The following is a 21,330-nucleotide window of genomic DNA, read 5'->3' as shown; positions in this document are numbered from 1 at the left end:
AGCATCTCGAAACGTCATAGTAAAATACGTAAAGCAAATAATATAATTTCACACAACTATAATAATAATAATAATTCTCCCATAATCTGTTTCTACATCTGATCTCCAACTGTCAGCATATTTACAAAATGCAGATTAATATTAGTTTCACTCCATAACTTCAAACACAATTAAACTGCTAACAGAAGAAAGCTATTTAACCTTCCAAGCAGCTTTGCATTACATATTTGAGACTAAGATTATGTGTAACAACGCTGGTTAAAATCAACACCATGTATCTGCAAATCATAATATAAACCATAGTAATTTAACCTCGAATTTCATGGGTCGACCAAGAAAATTATAAAATATTTTCGATCAGTCAAGAAAATAGCATATTCCATTTCTATGCGAGAATGATTGAGTAGACGTATACGGGTTTGTTTGGAGTAGAGCTAATGACCCTACAGGAAAACACTTTTGCACATTCAGTGAAGGAGCATATTGAGAGGGAAAAGTCTACTCGCTAGCTAATTGAGACAAAATCCCAACATTGCATAAATTGGATGTTTAGGAAAAGTAAATTCCTGGTATATATTTGTGACAAAATATAGAGAAGAGAGAAGAAGGGAACGAACACAACCAAATGCGAATGAGTATGCTCGGAAGAAAGAAAGAGGAATTGGTTACAACACGTGAAATGAAGACAGAAGATATAGAGAGTTTATGGCAAAGCAATGTCAAATAGAAAGGAGAATATGCATCATGCATGCAACTATTTTTCCAGTTTGCTGTTGCTTTTGGTTTTACAGATAATAATATAAATTAACCAGCAATTGAGTGTGACAAATGCAATCAATACCTTTTAATTAGCAGTCAGTGTAGTCATCATGATTTCTTAGATAAGTGAAGCCGAGACAATGTCTCAGGTATCCCCAGGGCTGAAATGCTTTCACATCCAAGAAGGCCTTGTAATTTTACATCACATGTGATCACCATCGCATTTGAAGGATCCTATGAGTAACACAACACATTATGAAGAAAAAAAGTGAGAAGTAATTCTCTGCTAGTAATCCAGAACAAGAAGAATGGTGAGCAAATAACAAAAGAAATCACGTGCCCAAAAAAGGGCACAAGCTCATAGTATTCTAGCAGTTTGAAGGATATGAAAGAGAGAGCGATTTATAACTTATCAAGACTCACAGAAATGATAGCCACTCTCTGAAAACAGAAGATTACGCAAACAGTTTGCCCCACTCTTCATCCTCGCTAAGCATAAAATCGTAGCTAAAAAAAATGACGGGCTATACATCTATGAGTGCATCATAGTTCTATCTTCTTAGGAAGGCAAGGTACATTAGTTTCTGATGAATGAAGAAATTGTCAATAACTGGGGAAAGAAACCAGGTAAGGTTTCTTAAAAAGAAAAAAAAACAGGGGGAAAAGAGAATTGATAACTCTTGTGAGAATTTTCAATGCACAGAGAGAGAGTGAACATTTTTTACACATTATACATCGTTTACAGTACTTGCTTAACAGAAAAAGACTCTGCTAATAAATCATAGACTGAGAGTGAGTTCGGATACAAAAGTTGTAGCTTAAAAAAAGTATTTGAATAAGTTCAACTTTTTAAGTGCTTTTATTAAAAAAACAGAATTAGTTTTGGCGTTTTGATAAATGTTAAAAAGTTCTTTTGTTTTAAATTTTAAAAAGAATCAGCCATAAAAGCCTAAAACCATAAATTTCAACTTCTAAAAAACATTTTTTTAAGTGCTTTCTTAAAACGGTTACTGTAATCAAACAATATATTTTTTAGAAATATTTTTTTTATTTAAAAAGGTGCTTTTGACCTATGAGATTCTTCAACCAAATGGGTTCTGAATTCTCACTTGTCATCTGTGAACTTATACTCGTTAGAATGTCATCTGTGAACTTATACTCGTTAGAATGTCATCTGTGAACTTATACATGTTAGAATGTTTCAATAGATCTCTCTCAAGCATGCAAGCTGAATTACATTAAATTAAACTCAAATATAAATTTAACTCTTGAGACATCATTGATAATCATTATAATTTATCTGAGCATCATTCTAAATTGTTTTTCAATTACCATAACAAGAAAAAATCATGATGACAAATCCAATGATAAAGCAAAAGAGAAACAAACGATATCACTTTATCTTGCTACGTACTTCGAGTTGGTTAAGCTTTATGTACTCCCACATCTGCCTTAATACTTCTGGTTGTGACATCTCCCGCTCATCAGTTCCGAAGAAACTGGCAAGAGCCTCAGATATCAGAACAATAGGAACAGGGTCATCACTTTTACTCCCAGATTCCACATCAGCCTTGGGTATCTTACTATATCGTGTTTTCTGTTCTGTAAAAGTAACAAAATCACATACTATCACAATTAAAGCGGCCAAAATGAAAACACAAAACCAATTGCCGATCAGATCCATACTTGTTGGCTCAAGCGGTATTATATGCTTAGCTAGCAATTTATTCATCTTGAACATGTCAGTACAATCCGTATCAAACACCAAACGGAGATCGTCGTTGCAAATTATCTTCCTTTTGTTGTTGGGATCTTGAAGGCTGTGTTTCCTTATGTAAGCCCATAACTGTTTCACGATCTGCAAAATACTCCTGTTATGGGAGGATAAAATGGATTTTGTTATGGAAATAACATAGGGCAGAAAAAAAACCTCTGTCCTTGGCAAGGTAGGTTGTCCAACAATTACTTGAAGCTCGGGAGAAACACCGCACAGTTTGTTCAAGCCACCTGGACCACCTCTTCTTTTTCGCACAACTGGAACACTGCCAACACATGGTACATATAGAGAACATACATCATAATTCCTAATAATAAAGCTATAAAAAGAACGGAAAATCAGCAATTTCAAAAGAAGATTAAATTATTATTGGAATGCATTGATTCTAGGAGTCCACAAGTCCATGTATTGGCGTGTTTGTAATTAAACCATATCATGCCCTAGCTCTGCAGTTCAATTCGGTTCACATACTAAAAAACCCTTCTTTTAGGTAAGATCAGAACAGAACAGAGACTTTATGGAATCAAGTTAAAAGCATCACGGAGATGCAGTTTCCAATTATGTAGCATTATGCTCAACGTACAAAACAAACCCTAAATTTTTGTTCTTTTTATGCAATCATTATGAAGAAATCAGCTTGAATATAAGAGAAGCCCTACAAACAAAGAAAAATAACAACCACATAAACCTGAAACGGAAGGGGAAAAATGATGAAACGCCCGTGTGGTTGGTGCGTAGCAGAGGAGCCGATTCCAACAAAGGCGAGACAAAATTCTTTACCAAGAAAACATCTTCACAAAAAAATGTGTTCTTTTTCTTAAAGATAAGATTTCAAAAGTTAACAAAACCACCTTTCTTTGGCGGAGGTGTTGGCGGTGGGAACACTAGTTGTCTTCACCGACGGAGGTGGCGGGAGCTGCGAGGAAAGTGGCGGGGATTGGAGCGGCAAGCCAAAACCGTAATCCACCGTGGACTGGTGAACGATGAAATTTGGGGCAAAGTGTGGCGATGAAACGGGATTAAATTTAGGGGTTTGGTGAAGGGCAAAACCGTCCTGCTGCTGGTTATGAGGTTGCGACTGTAGTAGAAGGAAATGGTGGATCTGGCTACGAATGAAGTCCATTTTCTGACTCAAATCCACCCCTAATTTCGCCTCCAGCATCTGAACGACACCGTTTAGAGAGGTGAATGAGTTGACGTCACGGAGGAGGGACGTCAGCGCCTCCGCTATTTTCTGCTCCGTTACAGCCATTGCCGGCGGCGTTACTGCTGCACCTGTCTCACTCATTAGTTACCGATTCACCCCTCCGGCGCGGCTGCGGCTGCTGCTGCTCCTGCTCCCTTTCTACAATCGAAAATATAACAGAAATTAACTGTCCTCTCCTGACAAGCACTTTCTATGAAATGACCAAATCACCCTTCCTTCTGCTAAGATTACAATCTAGGTTTCTTACCGTTTATGATAGCCAATGGAAAATTGACACGTTATGCTGTGCATGGATTCTGCGTGACAGAGTCGCCCCGATCGATTCTACCAGATTCATTGTCATTTTATAGTGGGTAAGGATATATTATCCATGATCGAGTCATGTATCTGAACTGATTCAAAAAGCAAATAATTTGTGATTCCAACTCATTTTGTATTTTTGATTCTTTAAATTTTATCTAGCTGTTATCCTTGTATTGATATATCATTAGAGTAAATTTAACAGTATGCAAACCACGTTAATCAAATGAATCACACTATATTAATTGTGTGATATGCTCGTTCAATCAAGTGTTGCATATAATTTTAATATTATTTGTAGAATCAAATGTTACTGTTTTACCAAAAATTATAGTTAATAATAACAGTATAATTCTAATATTTTAAATTATACAGCAACATGAGCAATATACTTATATTGTTATCCTCACATGAGCAACTATTGAACTCTCAACTTTTATTTTAAACATGTATATCATGACAACATTTCTTTCTTTTATTTCTTTTGTTTGTGGTAAAAATATGTTGTCTTTGCCTCCATGTAATTTTATGGTTCTAAATACATATTTAAGACTGATAACCTTTGGGATGCTTTCCTAAATGGTGGTGATCCATCCCTTGTTGTTTGGATGAAAAGCTGAAACAATTTATTTTTTATAAGAATAAAAATTTTAACTGAATTATTTTTAAATAGAGGAATAAAATTTGTTGGTGAAAAAATTTTAAAAAAATAAAATTTTGAAATAGACTAAATATCATCTGTACGAATAAGAAATTAAATCTAAATAATCTTGGTATTTTAAGTAATAAACAATTTAGATCCCAATAATAATAGGCAAAAACTTGTGTGAGACGAATTGTAAGTGAGACTCTCCTTCTATTTACGGTAGAAGCACATTACACACATATGTATAGATATTATTATAGTTTGAAATATATCTTTTATTATAAATTTAAATAAATAATAATATAAGTATATTAAATTTAAAAAATATAAATACATCAGAAAATATATTCAATTAAATTTAAATTATAGATGATTTTGAAGTGTAATTAGAAACAAATTATTCGAAGATTCGTTAAATATATAAATGAATGGATGTTTGGTTTTCTCGTGCTACGAATTATCTTCCTCTTTGAGGGTAAAGTAAAGTATATATCAATATTACATCAATCAAATAACAATAGTTCTCGCCGAAAACAATGTAAAAAATAATTTAGTAAGATTTATTCTCTCGGAGGAGTTGGGGAAAGGAGAGTGGAAGTGGATAATCGCCAACGTAAAGGCCCGAAGTCGACGATAGGTAGATCGTCTCTTTTTAGAACTCTCGAAAGACTTGAGAACTTGCGATTTTCTTTCCCACATGTGATTGACAAAAACAAAATCAAATCCCAAGTATACAATATCGGGATTAAATGGATGGAAAGATTTGGGTTCTGGCTTTCAATCCACTGATGCTATCATGTACATCTTGGAGAACGTCACACTATGAGCCCGTTTGGTACAAGAACCTACAATTAAAAAAGTGTTTTTTTAATTTTTAACTTGTTTGGGTGGGCTTCTAGTGCTTAAAAAAGCACTTATTTAAGTTGAAATTAGAACTTTTTTAAAAGCCGTATTTTAGAACTTTTTTCACTAGCTTTTTTAATAATCTTAAAAAAAACATCCACCAGTAACCTCCTCTCAATCTTTTCTCCATTCTTCTACAAGGTACAAATTTTTTTTTTTCCCGTCGAGGTTTTTGTTCGTTCATTTTTTTCTGCTTTCTTTTTGCTGCAGAATTACGTCTGTATTACGTATTGTGAATTAGATAATTATGTTACAATTCGGTCAATGATCCGATAAATCCAGGAAGTCAGGAAGGGGAAAGTATTTGCTTATTCCATTTTTTTGCAACTACGTATATAATATTCATCAATTCTTGTGTATTACGTATATAATATTATATTAATTAAAATATGTTATATACCATAATATTACTGTAATATTATTTAATCCTTGTTTGTACTATTTTTTCATTTATGATGTTGTGAATTAGATAATCTATTGTTTTTTTATGCTTTATTTTTTGAAATCGAGCAAGATGGTGAAAATATTTATGTCCATGACAGAGGTACGAGATGGCAAGAGCCAACACAAAAAAATATTACGGAAATGAAAGAATTGAGAGATGACATAAGAAATTCACTGCCAATACAAGGTCGACATTGAACTATTAGTTTTTATTATATAAATTAAAGTAGAATGTAAATATCAATCATTGTTATTAACAATTGTTTTTATGATTTTTAAGATTTCAATGTTTTATTGTTTTGGTATGGATTTAATTATTTATATTTACACATCACACTTGTTTAGAAATCCGTTATAAAATATATATATAAATTAATGAGTTAAAAAAGTACTTTAATGATATGTATCTAAACACATTTATTAATTTAAAAAGTGCTTTTTATCTATTCATCCAAATACAATATTAATACAACTTTTACTTAAAAAAACAATTTTAAAAACCAACTTAAAAAAACATTTTTTTAATCAAAAAACTTTTGATACCAAACGGGCTGTATGTTACAAAGACCAATTATCTCCAAAAACATAATCATTCAGCACCCAAATACTCAGATTTTCGGCATGAAATTCTAAATATCTGAGACGTCCTTGGTGCGTACCACACATCATCATTTGGCCATTGGCCCATGGGTGACGAGGAAAAGCGCTGACACGGAGTTTCGGGGTTCTGTGGGGATCATATTCAATTATCCTACCCGATGAAGAATTCCATAAAGATCAGTGAATGTACTCTGCACGAAAACAGGGTCAAGTTCTATATTTGTGGGCACAGTACTACCTTCCAGTCACCAGTTTTCGAGAAGAATACTTCGAATATTTGAGAACGAGACGCCACATATGCTACTGCAGTGTAACTTGCGAGAGCTCCATCATTCGTTTCAGTGAGAATACCCAACCAGATGCATGGAAGAAGGACAACAGACTGCTTCTTGACAGGATTTCATTCCATCTCTCAAATTATACGGTGAACACTTGCACAAAATCAGCCCATTGCTCACTCCCAATACCCTGTAGGATTTCACAAGTAAGTTATGATCATCGTTGGATTGGGCATTTGAGCTCACCAGAATGCAAGTCCATCAGCAGTTTGGCTTCCCGAACACCACGATGCATGGAACAATCATAAACCCCTTACGAAAGAAAGGTCCAATAAGCGATGTCGATTCTCGAGAGTCATATATAAAAATGAAGAGCTCAAAATCATAGAATGTATTCCCAATAGAATAGAACAAAAACCCAAAACAACGCGGTTAGATGGATCGGAGCTGCAGAGGATGGGGTTTTCTCAGATAGACAGATTTGACTTGAGAGAGAGAGTTTGGCTTTTTAATTCTCGATGCGTACGTTATTATATATAGGAGCAGCCCCGAGGAGTCCGCATATATAGGTGAAGGATTAATGAGAAGATATTGATTGGATAAACTGACAGTTAGGCATATACCGACGCCATCTTCGCAAGTTGCCTTTCCAGACTTGCATCAGGCTTCCTGGAGAAGCCCGGTTGATATTCAATATTCACATAATAGCCTAGCCAGGTTCTTGCTAGCTAGACATGCCATTACAAAACCAAATTGCAGTCTATTGAGCCTTATAAATTTTAGATAAGATTTGATTTTTTCATTTTGTAAATCAGATGTGAAATTTCGAATCTTTGACACAACCCTTTTTCTTCTTGTAGTAAATTTAAGATCTTGGAATGCATAGAGCATCACGAGACACGAAGACTCCCAATTTTCTGTATTATGAATGTGTGGTTGTTATTAATCTTTCTTTTCCAATCCATAGTTGAGGAATTGATGGTTCCACTTAAAATTCGTGTTTGGAACAGTAACAAAAGGATGTATATATTTGAATGGTGAAAATTGGAGAGGATTTTAGAGGTTAAGGAAAGTGCGGTAAGCGTTAGCAAATTTGCTGCGCTGTTACTTTCAGAAAAAATTGGGCAAAATTTGTTTTGTCCTGGAATCACAGAATCTGATAGCGAACTACTAGTATATATAAAATAAATTTGAAAGAGAATCTTCAGGGCGAAACCGCTCATTTTCGAACGTTTTCAAACCCAATTCTAAATCCGAAAAACGCAGAAAATGGAGATTGATTTCGCCCCGATAACTCGGTGTTCCAAGGAGCACCAGAAGATATATCAAGATTGGTTCTCTTTCGCTGATTCAGGTACCCACTGTAGTTTTTTGTGCGCGGGGATTGAATTCTAATCGGATGATTTAATTTTTTGATGAAGCACTGATTTCATATTATGATCAGATGGAGATGGGCGTCTAACGGGAGGCGATGCCACCAAATTCTTTTCCATGTCCAGTTTATCTCGTGAAGATCTCAAGCTGGTGATTCTTTTGTCCTCATGTCCCTCTGTGTTTGTTCGATTTCACGTTTTGAATGTTTCTTTGAAAAGTACGTTTTTGTTGGTCATTTTTTGTGCTTATTATATTTCTTTCCACCAGGTCTGGGCAATTGCGGATACAAAAAGGCAAGGCTTTCTTGGGTTGAAAGAATTCGTCACGGCCATGCAGGTTCCGATATTTTCCCTACTTAGATAATGGTGGGATATCAGCCTTTTGTAATATTTTGATTTTGATTTATCTGCAGTTGATCTCTTTGGCACAAGCTGGACGTACTCTCACCAGTGATATTCTAAATGCTGAAGGTAAGTACTCGAGAATCAGATTCTTTTGTTCTTCGAGTTAAGTCTGTCTATTACATTTTTGTTGGTTTTTATAAGATAACGTGCTAATCACATGCAGTTGACTTTGAAAACTTGCATCCTCCTGCCATGGAAGGTCTGGATGTATGCCTTGATGTAAGTATGTGGCATCCTTCTTCTGTAGATTTGGCATGATAAAGTAATTTTAAAGCGGAGCTCTTTTGGTTCTACATGCAGAAAATGAAGCGTAAACTTGCGAAACAAAATGGTGAGATTCTGGAAAATACATTTCCATGACAATATTGGTAGTAGGGCTATTTATATATACCGTGTTTTTAATGATTCAGGTGCTCCAAAGGTGCAGTCTTCTGCATCTGCTAATTGGTTTTCATCAAAATCTTCCAAGAAGGTGACTTGACGCGTCATAGATGCTTTAAAAACTTCTGTCTGTTTAATGATTCATTACTCTCTAAACATAAGTCCCAAGTATCCAAGAACTTGAACTGCTCCCTTTACTGCAATTTGTGTATTGCTTTTCCATCAATCTTACATCGTCCTTTAAAATATTGGATGTATGTATGAATTCTTATGTCTTCCATCTCTTACGGTCTGCAAGAATCTGCTTACGTTGCTCAGTTATGGTTTTAGGTATCTTCAAACTCTGTAACTTCCATAATTGATGGCTTGAAGAAACTGTATGAAAAGAAGGTGAAGCCCCTGGAAGTAACATATCGGTTTAATGACTTTGTTTCTCCCTTACTGGTAAGATTTAATCGTCCAGTTCAATGCGTTGTGAAAAATGGGGAATTAGATCGAGCTAGTGATTAGATGTTACTTCTAAATGACCTAAACCTCTCTTATATTTGTTGTCGGTGGAAGACAAACAGCGACTTTGATGCTAAACCAATGGTGATGCTTCTGGGTCAGTACTCCACAGGGAAAACAACGTTCATCAAGCATTTGCTTCAGAGTAGTTATCCAGGTATCTGACAACCTTCTTTGGAGTATTCATCTATCTTCATTTTCATTTTGTTTTCTGAAGTTATTACCAACTAAATAACTTTATATCTCAGGATCCCACATTGGACCAGAGCCTACAACAGATAGATTTGTGGTTGTCATGGTAAGTTTTTGTCGTTTTTCCTCCCTCCACTGTTACAGTGTATTTGAGCTTCAGCATTTAAATCTCAAGATATATGTTATTTGGTTCGTACCTCCTATCATTTAATGAACATTAGTTCTAGTTGTATTGGATCTTCTGTTGTTTCCACGATTGTTTCGGTACATCAGTTATTGATTTTTAACATCCAGAATGGACCTGATGAGAGAAGTGTTCCAGGGAACACAGTTGCTGTTCAAGCAGATATGCCATTCAATGGCTTGACAACTTTTGGAACTGCATTTTTGTCAAAATTTGAATGCTCACAGATGCCACATCCTGTGAGTTACATACTTTTTTTTGAGATTTTCTTGATGCCTTTTTTCCTGTTTAACTTTTTTATAGTTTTGATGGTAATTAACAGCTGCTGGAGCACATAACATTCGTGGACACTCCCGGAGTTTTATCAGGAGAAAAGCAACGAACACAGAGAAGTTACGACTTCACCGGTGTAACATCTTGGTTTGCTGCAAAGTGTGATCTCATCCTGCTTCTATTCGACCCCCACAAACTTGATATAAGCGATGAGTTCAAACGAGTCATTGGATCTTTACGAGGTCATGATGATAAAATACGCGTGGTTTTGAACAAGGCTGACCAAGTTGATACACGGCAAGTATGAATCAGTAACGAAATTTTCAAGACTTTAATTTGTTCCGTATGTTATTCACCTGTAGCTAGAAAAATTATGTACCCTCCTACAACCTGAGTCCACTGCTTCTTCTTTTCTTGCAGCTTATGCGAGTATACGGAGCATTGATGTGGTCGCTCGGGAAAGTTCTCAATACTCCTGAAGTTATGCGTGTTTACATAGGGTACGTTCTCTTCTTCCATGTTTATTGTGCAAAAATTTTCTGATCAGGATGGATTGTGAATTTGAAATCTAAGAGGTCTCCAGTATTTGTATGTCGAGCCAACTCGGCTTGTAGGGACAAACTGACGGATAACATCTCTTTTCAGTTCTTTCAATGACAAGCCTATAAACGAAGCTACTGCTGGTCCGGTTGGTAAAGCGCTTTTCGAGAGGGAACAGGATGACCTTCTTTCTGATCTGAAAGACATACCAAAGAAAGCTTGCGCTCGTCGTGTGAGTATGATATCGTTTTAGCTCGAGCCCGGGTGGATCAAGAAAATACCGATACTAGGGGGAAACATGGATTTTTTTTTCAATATTAGAGACATTTTTATGCATGTTGGCTGTACAAGGCTGGGAGATGATTTTCTGATGTTCTTTTTCAAACATTGTGCAGATAAACGAATTCGTTAAACGTGCCAGGGCTGCGAAGATACACGCGTATATCATCGGTCATTTGAAGAAAGAAATGCCTGCAATGATGGGCAAAGCCAAGACACAACAGAAACTCATCGACAATCTGGCTGACGAATTCGCAAAGGTTCGTTCACTATCCCCTCTACCTACATGTACTGCACGAATGGAAGCTTATCGTTTTCACTCGAAATTTCAGATTCAGAAGGAACACCATCTACCACCTGGGGATTTTCCAAATGTGGAAGAATTTAGGGAGATTTTGAGCTCCTACAACATAGATAAGTTTGAGAAGTTGAAGCCTAAAATGATACAATCTGTTGATGACATGCTTGGATATGACGTTCCCAACCTTCTGAAGAATTTTAGCAATCCTTATGATTAAAGTTGAAAATGTTATTTGCTGGAAGCACAAAGGGAACTTGTATTATTAAGAAGATGCTGATGTTCTTCTTGAGTAATATGTTATTTAATTTCGGGTTATATATGCTTCGTTACATATGTTTGGTGTTCTTGAATTAGATATTATATTATTTGTGATTCTATAGAGAGTTTTTTTTTTTTAAGTTGGTGATATTGGAATAAAACAGAAGATATTATATTTGTTCGTTCGTATTTAAAATTTTATAATAACCCAAATTACATTACAAAATGAAAAAGTATGGTAAAACAATATCGGAGTTTTTCTTTTCTTTTTTGCAAGTCATTGTGCTTCGAACAAGGGAGGTAATAGTTTAAAATTTTTCATAAGAAATTTCAGTAATCTCTGAAATTTAAAGGAAAATAAATAATATAAGAAATGGTGAACGCAGTATTTATGGGCCTTAGGAAAAGACCTTTTAGAGTTGGTCGCTTGATTTTTATTGGGCCCTGTAATCAAGTCCAGCAACGAAGAGACCCGATTCAAACGTGTTCAGACACTAACGGGGCTCCGTTTCTGACACTTTTGCCACGCCCAAATCCCCTTTGGATTAATACGAATCGGCGACTTTTTCTTCGGATTGAAGGTGAACTGTTTTTTGTTTCGGATTGATGTGAATTCTGATTGATATACAGCAGCAGATATTTACTAGGGAAAATTTAATTGGCGTGTTGTCACTGCAGGTTGTGGGCGGATGAAAATGTTGCCACGGGGGATGAAGAAGGCTGTTACAGACAATCCTAAGAAGGTTGCGGATCTGATTGACCTTGTAAATCTGCCCTCGACACTGAGAGAATTCATGGGTCAGTCTCAGAGTTCCCAATTGAACTGCTTTAGGCATGTGTGGTCGTATATCAAGCTGAACAATCTTCTGGTTAAGTCGCGAATGTGTTTTTGTTTTTCTGATGCAGCTGGGGATCATGATGGCTCCTGAATTGTGTCCCTTTGTTACTAATTTTGGTTTATAAAGTTTAATTTCTTGAATTCTTTGCCTTCTTGCGAAAAATGGAGCTTCCTCGTCCTTACATTTGGCTGTAACTCGTATTCTGGACTCTAGAAGTCTTCATGCACTCTGCAAGACTTCTATTTGAGTTGTTTTGGCCCTCCCCTCAGCATCTAATCAAGCTCGCATGCCTTTCCCTTTTCCAGGATCCGAGCAATAAAAACATTGTGAATTGTGATCACAAGCTGAAGAACATTCTGTTGGGCAAGCCTAATGTCGAACTTACTGAACTTCCCATGTTGATCCGGTTGCATTTCCCAAAGCAGCCATAGTGATTCTTGCGAGTTCATTAAAGTTGTTAAGTGTGTCATTTACCCCCAAATGCACTCAAGAATGAACTCCTTGTCAAGGCAAGTGTTCATTTTTTCAAATGATGCAAGTTATAAGGCAAGGTCCTGAATGGAGTGCTGAAGCAATCGTCGTAGTAGTTCATCTTCTGGCCATTGTCATCAAGAAAAGAACTTGTAGTTTTTTGTTATGTTTGCTCCTGGTGGCTGTTTTAATTTTCTAAAGTGACGTTGTACAAGTATATACAGGCTTAAATTGATGTCAGCCCATGAGAAATGGACTTGTAGCAGTTGATTATTGATTAATTCTCTGCATCGTTTTTTTCTTTTTGTTTCAACTAACCTCTGAAATTAACCAGAAGTAGTTGAGATTTTTTAGTGTTACCAATCTTCGTATTAGCATGCCCTTGTATGCAACAAATTGAAATCTTATTATCAAATGAGATCAAAACTCATGGATTAATGATTCATTCTACAAGCAAGGAAAGACCCACCACTTCCTCACCTCCTTGGGATGGGTTTAACTACCCTAAGCTTAATCTAAAGCAGAGAAATGTTGGGGGATTTATACATGTGAGAGAGCAGATATCAAAGAATGTAGTATCATTGCATACATTTGTAAATGAATTAAAGGCCTTATTGTGACCACGAATGTACTATAAGAGAAAAACTTGCTAAAGAAACACTTGTTTGTCAGAGATATTCGAAAGGCATCTGCCTATGACATTTGTTTTCTCTGTAGACTTACTAATAAAATGCAGCGAGAGATGTTCGGACAGCATACTCTGCTATTATGGCGTTTGTTTTCTCTGTGGGGTGGAATGAATCCCAAAACACATATTTGTTTGCATCTGAACATGTGTAGGGATTGTGTTCATTACACAAATAGCTCATCTCAATCATTCCAGTTCCACAACATGCAACCGCTACTTTTTCAAAACCTGCATCAGTAAGTCGGAACTTCAGGTCACACCTACTTGATGGGGAAACAACTTTTATGGGTAGCTGGAACGTAGTTTTGGTAATAGTTAGTTAACTACTCGTAAAAAAAGGCTTGATACCACATACTAAACCAAGAAATATGTTCCATTGTGTACTGAGTTTAGCTTTTCTGTTGCCATCCCTTATCTACCTATCATACCTTGAATTATCATGACAAAAACATGCATCTATCATGCAATTTGATTGAGCTGAAATAATTAGGTACGACTTACCAAAAGAATGGGGATTTCGAATCATATCATAAAGAATCGCGTATGGATCTGTGAGCACCAGTTGAAGTCCAGAAAGCTCCTTGTTCAGTGTTTCAATCAATACTTGCAACTTCTTATTGAAATCTAGGGACACGTTATTGTATTTTTCTATACAACCTCCCCCGGATGCTAAATTCGTCGTTCTTTCCAGAGGTAAACAACCCATTGGAGGCAGCCCAGTTATGGATATCTTCCGTGCTCCAAGCTGGTAAATCTGAGTGATGAAAGTAGAAGCTATACCTGCCAAAAATTTCTGGTACTCTTCAACAGAGTACTTTGATGGTCTATGCGGAAGTAAATAATAGTTCTCTAAGAAATCATTTGTTCCTATGCTGATAATGTACAGAGCTTCACTTATGACCTCGTCTGCCTTAACTTTACCCAGATAGTCTCGTAGCCACTGCTGGTACTGTTTGTAGTAATCTAGTTCCTTCCATAGAGGAATTACTTGCTGCAATTTGAGTTGTTATTCAGGTTAAATTAAAGCATCAGTTTATATGTCTGAATGTGCGTGCGTGCTTGCATGCAAGCATCATTTGACGTTCGAAGTTAAGATAAGTTCTTCATTGTAAATAGATGGAGAAGCATCTAACTCGTGTTTATATGCACATGGTACTTACAAGAACATTAGATGTGAGATTATCATAACCAGTTCCAGCGGAAGCAAAGCAGACACCTGTAACGAAATCCTTGATATTGTACGCTGGATCCAAGTAAGCTGGTATGGTTTTCTTTATCCCAAAAGCCTCTGCTATAAAATCTGGTGGAATCCTACCATTGGAAAACCGACCAGTGGCTTTACCTCCATCGAAATCCCGACCATAAGGCTTGAAGTTACTCTTCAGAACTGTGGGAATGTAATTATTGTTTCCAGAATCAACCGTAGAATCTCCAAACACGATAATGGATGAAACTTTAGCATCAAGTTCAGGGATTTGCTGCAGAAACAGGAGGACTAAAAAAAGTGAAGCCATTTCCATGTCGCTGGCTTCTTGATTGGAAATGCTTTTGCCTTTTTTGGTTATAAAACCAATTTTTATTAAATAATAATGGTTAGTTGTGGGTTGCATTTACGAGGATAGGATATTTATTGTCCATGATGAAAAGTTTACTGCCCTTTTAACTGTTCTAGCAAGATTCCTACTCTTAAATCTAGATATATGGATGCGACCAAAAGCATAACTTGTGGGAATGATGAAAAAAATGTTACTTCTCATTTTTTTTTTACAAACATGAACAAAATTAACACGTTTTATAAATAAATATACATTAAACTGTCTTATTAAAAACTTACTCTTAATCATTTGATTTAGCCGTGTATGTTCAATTCTTGTAGTAATCGTATAAATGTGGATGCGTGCGAGAAAGGTTTTTGCAAAACTTATTCATCATATTCTTCACCTGTGATACGCTTCTTAGTTGGTGAGACAACTCATCGTGATAATAGTTTGCAACTTTATTTATGTGATGCATATGAACCTCTTTCAATTCTCAACCAACTTTTGTTTTCAGAGTTTTTATTTCAAAATTATTTTGAAATTTTAATGCCTATTTTTATTTTTATGGACGTAGACTTATTTATTATTATGAAATTATTTAAACAAGCAAGTGCCAATCATTAATTAATTTTTTGACTGTAGTGCCAATCATTATTTCATTTCAATCCATATTAACACTGCACTGTAGAGAGGTCCCAATCCTGGGAAATAATAATAATAATTATATATAGTTTTTCAGTGGAGGGGTGCAAAGATAGTCGTTTTGTTTTTATTTTATATATTGGGCCCGTTTATACAAATGGACCTGGATTCCGAGCCCATATATCGAAATAAAGTCCATCATTTTAGGCCCACATTACCACTATCATGTACCAGTTGATCATATCCGAAAAACTTGTACTGTGTTTTTATATAAAAAAAAGTTGAACGCCTTAAGAATTTTTTGTACAAAATAAATTTTAAATTCAGTTTAAAATAAATTATTGAGAAATTTTCATCCAAAATGATCACACTGAAAAAATAAGTGTCGGACTCCAATTATTTTAAATAATTTATAATTCTTTTAGTACTTTATAGTTTATACACTGAAAAAATTTTATATATATTTGATATTCTAAATACTATGCAATTAAGTATTTCTGGACATATTTTTTTATTTTAAAAATCAAAATTCTGGAAAATATATTTAAGATATGATTAAAATTTGTAAACAATATTTTGATATTTTCAAATATTAAATGAAATTTCGAAAAAAATAGGCCTATTCAATTTTTGTGTTTTTTAAACTCTTTTAATTATTAATTTAGTAACATTTTATTTAATTTTATTTTTAATAAGTAGTCAAAATAGGAAATCCTGGATGGTTCTAAAACTTATAGAAACAATTCTAAAACCTATAGAAAAACTCTAATTTTCAGTACTTTCAGAGATCAATATACCCCTGCGTCTACATGCCTTTAAAAGAGATACAACAAGAGCAGAATAGTACAGTTCGAGCTTGAGCTCGACCAATTTAATATATATATATATATATATATATATATATATATATATATATATATATATATATATATATATATATATATATATAAATATTTGTGTGCAGGGGCGGTCCTAAGAAAAAAGAGGTCATGGGCGAAACTTATAATATGGTCCTCTTGTATTGGTCCTCTTGTATTGATTCGAAATTCAAATGTATATTAAAAAAATTAAATAGCAAAATCAAAGTAAACCAAAATGTGTAAATAAGAAAACTACACATAGAAAAATGTTTACATAATTTCTCAAAATAATTTATTCAACAATCAATATTATTTAAAACGCACACTTCTTGCGTTTTTTGAAGCAAAGTCATCAATTATGTCGTCATATGAGATATCCTCCAGTATGTCTTTTTCGATGCAGAGGATCGCCAAACTATTCAATCTCTCTTGACTCATTGTGGTTCTCAAATAAGATTTCAATAATTTTAACTTGGAAAAGCTTCTCTCAGCTGATGCTACAGTTACAGGAATAGTCAATAAAATTTGATACGCAACCACAACTGTAGGAAAAACATCCATTTTCAATGCAAACTCCAAAATTTTAATGGCTGTCCAAGATTTATTTGTGTCGTAAGCTTCAAGAGGTAGCATCTCTTGCAACATTTGTAATTCTAAAAGCAGATCATGAGCATCAATATCAGACGCATCATCCTTTTTCAAAGCAGATTCAAGATTCACACAACATTTTCTCAAATGATCTTCATCCAATGCCATTAACTGTTTTCCATCCAACAGAAACCCAAACATCTCTTCAAAATTATTCAATTGCTCAAATCTACTTCTCAACTCCAAAAGAGCAATATCGACCACAACAAGAAAATAATCAGTCCTAAAGCATTCCTCAGCTGTTTGTGGTTCTCTTTCAGTATTAGCAACCTCATCAAACTGTCTCTTTCTAGAAGCTTGTCGTCGCTCAGGAAATACAATGTCGACTCTAATATTGGAAGCAATTTCTTTAGCAGAATTTATGGCAGATGCAAATCCTTCTTCCCTGTAATTCTCAAAAAAAGAAACAAGCCCTTTCAATTGTTTCACCGCAACATCAATATGCATCGTTTCAGATTGTAAGGATTTACTAACCGAGTTTATGTTGTAGAGAATATCATATCAAATCACCAAACTTAACAAAAATTCAAAGCTACTAAGTTCATGTGTTGCTAACAATCTAGCATCCCTGGATAATCTTGCATCCTCAGTTAAATCCGCTACCTTAAGTAAAGCTTCTCTGATTTGCCCAACTTGTGACTTAATGGCCTTGACACTTTCGATATGACTTTCCCATCTCGTGGTGCACAATGACTTGAGTGTCAAATTATCCAAACAGTCAAGTAGAATACTCCAACGTTTTGTAGAATTTGAGAACACGGTATACATGCATTGACATGCTCCAAAAAAAGATTTTGCTTTAACACAAGAGTTTGCCATATCACAAATAACCAAATTAAGACAATGACTACCACACGGCATATAAAAGGCTCTTGGATTTATATCAAGCAATCTTTTCTGAACACCTTGATGTTTTCCTTTCATGTTGGAGCCATTATCATAACCTTGTCCTCTTATATTATCAATATCAAGTCCAAGAGAGTTCAATGCAGCACACAATTCATTGAAAATGCTCAATCCACTCGTGTTTTCAACATTCAGAAATTCTATAAAGTATTCCTCAATTTTTACAGGAACGCATGACACATCAACACACCGTAATATTAAAGTCATTTGTTCCTTGTGGCTTGCATCAGGAGTAAAATCAAGTATCACTGAATAATACTTTGCTTTCTTAACCTTTTCAATGACAACATTTTTCACTTTTAATGACATATTCGTTATCAACTCATTTTGAATTTTATGACTGAGGTAATGATGATGAATTTCTTTTCCTTTAATGAGCCGAAGATGTTCTTGCATTATAGGATCAAACTCGGCAATCATCTCAATCAAGTCCAGGAAATTACCCTTTGAACTATCCTCCATATTTTCATTTTTTCCACGAAATGACAAAATATTTTTAGCCAAAAATTTTACCACTGCTATAATTCTTGTCAAAACCCCTCTCCAACGGTGTGTTTCATTTTTAATCTGTTCCTGCAATTCTTTGTCAATTGTTTCATTTTTCCTCAACCTCACTTGTAACTCCACCATCGATCTCAAATTAGCAAGATGTTCACGACATTTTTTGTGTTCTCTAAGCTTCTCACTTAGATGCTTCCAATCTCTAGATCCGTCTTCTGCTAATTGACTTCGTGATGGAAGTGTTTTGAAAAGCCTACAGCAGAAACAAAATACTTTATCTAACTCCTTTGAATAAACTAGCCATTTTCTTTCATGACTTGTTTTGTTTGGAAGCACTCTATTATAATGCTCTGAGGAAAAATGTCTACCAAGTTCATCATGTGGGTATTCAAAATTAACCTCTCTAATGGGGCCTTTTTCAACGAGTAAATCCCTCATTTTTGTATCAAGGCTATTCCAAACTCTTGGATCAAATATATTCAGAGAATGATCTATGTTTTCATTTTCCTCAATACCCATAGTGTTTGCAACATACATCTCTTCTATTTGTTCGTCAGAATGATTTTCTTGTGCGCTCAGATTATCGACATCAACAATCAAATTTTCTTGAACTATACTCGATTCTTTCAAAACAAACTTATCCATAGAGCCTTTCATTGATTGGGTCATCTTCTTTTCTGTTTGCTTTTTTTTCCTTTTTGAACTTCCAGATGGGTATTTTCTAGGCATCCTATTTCTTCAAGTGATACTACACCAAGAACAACCGCAAAAAAATAATTGAACTATAAAGAATTATCCTTCACATTCATAATTATAAAATTATCCAAAAAAATTCACAATGAACTATTAAAATTCAAAATGCATGTGCTAATTTAATTTAACACCAGTTAATTTAGCAATTCAAAATCAAATTCAACAAAAGTCCCAAATTTCAAAATTAGGTTTTGAAAATTCATACATCTAATCTTCGACGATAAAAAATTTACTAAGGGATGACGAGGAGCAACGATGAGTGCTGAAACAAAATTGAGATGATAGAAGACAATTGGAATGGAGGTTAGAGATTGGTCAGATCGTATAGCTTCATCCGCCGAAATCGAAAATTGAGTCTTACGATTTGAGTATTGAACATGCTGCTGTTATAATTTTTTTTTTATCATATTTAGGTCTTATTATATATATAATATAATTAAAGTAATTATTTGGGTCCCAATACTATTATATATATATATATTAAAAAAATTTGGGGCCCCCATCAAAATGGGGCCCTGGGCATGGGCCCAGTTTGCCATTGGAAAGGGCCGGCCCTGTTTGTGTGTGTGTGTGTTCAATCTCGACTAAAATTTGATTCGAGCTTTTATTGTGAAGCTCGAGCTCGGCTCATTTAAAAATTATTCAACTGCAAATAACTTGAGATCGGTTCGTTAATAACTCATTTATCATGTTTAACAAGTTTGGTTCGAGCTAAACAGCTCGAACAGACAAACAACTCATTAAATAAGATAATTTATCGAGCTCGTTAACCAAATTCATTTTCAAGTTCGTCGAACATAATTAGCCAAAAAATCAACTGAGATATAATAATTTAAGAGGATTGACTTATCGTTTTATAGAATGAATAACTTCTCTTGTACTCAGATTTTTGTACGAGACAAAACAAATTATTATACACTCAAGTCCAACAAACTGGTTGAGACCGACCTCGACATGAATGAGCCAAGCTCGCGACAAGCTGATTATCTTTAAACTCGAGCACAATTGGATAAATTTAAGAAACGAACCAAATTTTCATGAGTGGCCAATAGCTCGCTACCCGTAACTTTAATGGAGATCTTCTAGCGCTTTTGCTATATTTTTGGGGATAACTAACTCATTTAACAATGCATCCTTTTTCTGTTGTGCTGCCAGCCAGCAATCTCCTCTTTATTCCACAGCTAATCGGCTATGTCGGTGACCAGGATAGCCATCCATTTTCGAGGATCGCGTTGTCCCGGTGCCGCAACTCGCCGCTCCACGTCTGCCGCGGTGACCGGAAATACGTCTCCACTTTCTCTAATCAGTTAATTTACCCCAATGGTCAGGTACTCTTTTGATTTCCCTTTTTCATTTGTTCTTGATAAAGGGAATTTTGGGTTTTGCTAGGGTTTAGGCCTTTTGCTGGTTGTGCTGAAAAGTTGGTATCTTTGCAAGTTTTTATTGTTCTGTTACGGTGTTTGTAGTTTTCAACCTAACCTTAAACATTTTCATATCGTCAAGTTGTCGGAGTGAAACCATTTGAGGAATTTTTTTACCTGAAGCATAATTTTCTGTTAATATCAGTCAATTATGATATGCTTATTTCTCTAGCTTGCTGTAAAAATTTAGGATTGAGTGGCCGTTCCATCTTTTATCTAGCCATTGGTTTTAATTATGCGCTTTCTAGTTGCCGTTCATTTCTCTGTTACTAATTACTATGGATTTTGAAGTGAGGTAATTCATAATAATGGAGCTAGCTTGATTGATTAAATTTATTTGAGGTATTTGACTGTGGTGGTTGGAGTGTTTATTCGTATTGTTAGAGGTATTGTGGGGAAGAGCTTTAGCTTCCTAAGGTGAGGCTTAACGTTATGGCGATCCTTCTAAAGGTGTTT

The 21,330-nt window shown here is 35.1% G+C and overlaps 6 protein-coding genes across 7 annotated transcripts; 2 read left to right on the top strand and 4 right to left on the bottom strand.

The window, feature by feature from the left end:
- Positions 1 to 58: 58 nt before the first annotated feature.
- LOC142527602 (uncharacterized) lies at positions 59 to 3,950 on the bottom strand. Of its 2 annotated transcripts, none has more exons than XM_075632445.1 (6): positions 3,388 to 3,950; positions 2,690 to 2,801; positions 2,446 to 2,617; positions 2,174 to 2,361; positions 842 to 993; positions 59 to 443 (listed from the first exon to the last, which is right to left on the bottom strand). In XM_075632445.1, the coding sequence occupies exons 1-5, from the start codon at positions 3,822 to 3,824 to the stop codon at positions 868 to 870; spliced, it is 1,035 nt and encodes a 344-aa protein (XP_075488560.1). In that variant the 5' UTR covers positions 3,825 to 3,950; the 3' UTR covers positions 59 to 443; positions 842 to 867. The 2 variants fall into 2 exon arrangements, with proteins under 2 accessions (XP_075488560.1, XP_075488559.1); XM_075632444.1 differs by having other exon boundaries at positions 59 to 278; positions 3,388 to 3,948.
- A 3,590-nt stretch (positions 3,951 to 7,540) lies between these two features.
- Positions 7,541 to 11,724, top strand: LOC142528085 (EH domain-containing protein 1-like). The gene is made up of 16 exons (XM_075633139.1): positions 7,541 to 8,268; positions 8,359 to 8,438; positions 8,556 to 8,624; positions 8,701 to 8,758; positions 8,856 to 8,911; positions 8,993 to 9,023; positions 9,103 to 9,164; positions 9,404 to 9,517; positions 9,635 to 9,737; positions 9,829 to 9,878; positions 10,067 to 10,195; positions 10,279 to 10,530; positions 10,650 to 10,729; positions 10,875 to 11,001; positions 11,165 to 11,308; positions 11,381 to 11,724. The coding sequence occupies exons 1-16, from the start codon at positions 8,184 to 8,186 to the stop codon at positions 11,564 to 11,566; spliced, it is 1,626 nt and encodes a 541-aa protein (XP_075489254.1). The 5' UTR covers positions 7,541 to 8,183; the 3' UTR covers positions 11,567 to 11,724.
- A 330-nt stretch (positions 11,725 to 12,054) lies between these two features.
- LOC142527604 (upstream activation factor subunit UAF30-like) lies at positions 12,055 to 13,205 on the top strand. Its single transcript, XM_075632447.1, has 3 exons — positions 12,055 to 12,188; positions 12,286 to 12,476; positions 12,752 to 13,205. The coding sequence occupies exons 2-3, from the start codon at positions 12,297 to 12,299 to the stop codon at positions 12,875 to 12,877; spliced, it is 306 nt and encodes a 101-aa protein (XP_075488562.1). The 5' UTR covers positions 12,055 to 12,188; positions 12,286 to 12,296; the 3' UTR covers positions 12,878 to 13,205.
- Positions 13,206 to 13,480: 275 nt separating this feature from the next.
- LOC142527603 (GDSL esterase/lipase At4g26790-like) lies at positions 13,481 to 15,224 on the bottom strand. Its single transcript, XM_075632446.1, has 3 exons — positions 14,766 to 15,224; positions 14,107 to 14,596; positions 13,481 to 13,833 (listed from the first exon to the last, which is right to left on the bottom strand). The coding sequence occupies exons 1-3, from the start codon at positions 15,213 to 15,215 to the stop codon at positions 13,640 to 13,642; spliced, it is 1,134 nt and encodes a 377-aa protein (XP_075488561.1). The 5' UTR covers positions 15,216 to 15,224; the 3' UTR covers positions 13,481 to 13,639.
- A 1,730-nt stretch (positions 15,225 to 16,954) lies between these two features.
- LOC142526145 (uncharacterized) lies at positions 16,955 to 17,740 on the bottom strand. Its single transcript, XM_075630403.1, has one exon. It carries the CDS (start codon positions 17,738 to 17,740, stop codon positions 16,955 to 16,957), a length of 786 nt encoding a protein of 261 aa, XP_075486518.1.
- Positions 17,741 to 17,794: 54 nt separating this feature from the next.
- Positions 17,795 to 19,429, bottom strand: LOC142526144 (uncharacterized). Its single transcript, XM_075630401.1, has one exon. The coding sequence runs from the start codon at positions 19,427 to 19,429 to the stop codon at positions 17,795 to 17,797; it is 1,635 nt and encodes a 544-aa protein (XP_075486516.1).
- Positions 19,430 to 21,330: the final 1,901 nt, after the last annotated feature.

This window comes from Primulina tabacum, chromosome 15 (genome assembly GCF_025594145.1).
Source record: "Primulina tabacum isolate GXHZ01 chromosome 15, ASM2559414v2, whole genome shotgun sequence".
Lineage (NCBI taxonomy): Eukaryota > Viridiplantae > Streptophyta > Magnoliopsida > Lamiales > Gesneriaceae > Primulina > Primulina tabacum.
Note: the sequence above shows the minus strand (reverse complement) of the source record. Positions and strands in the feature narration are given on the sequence as shown.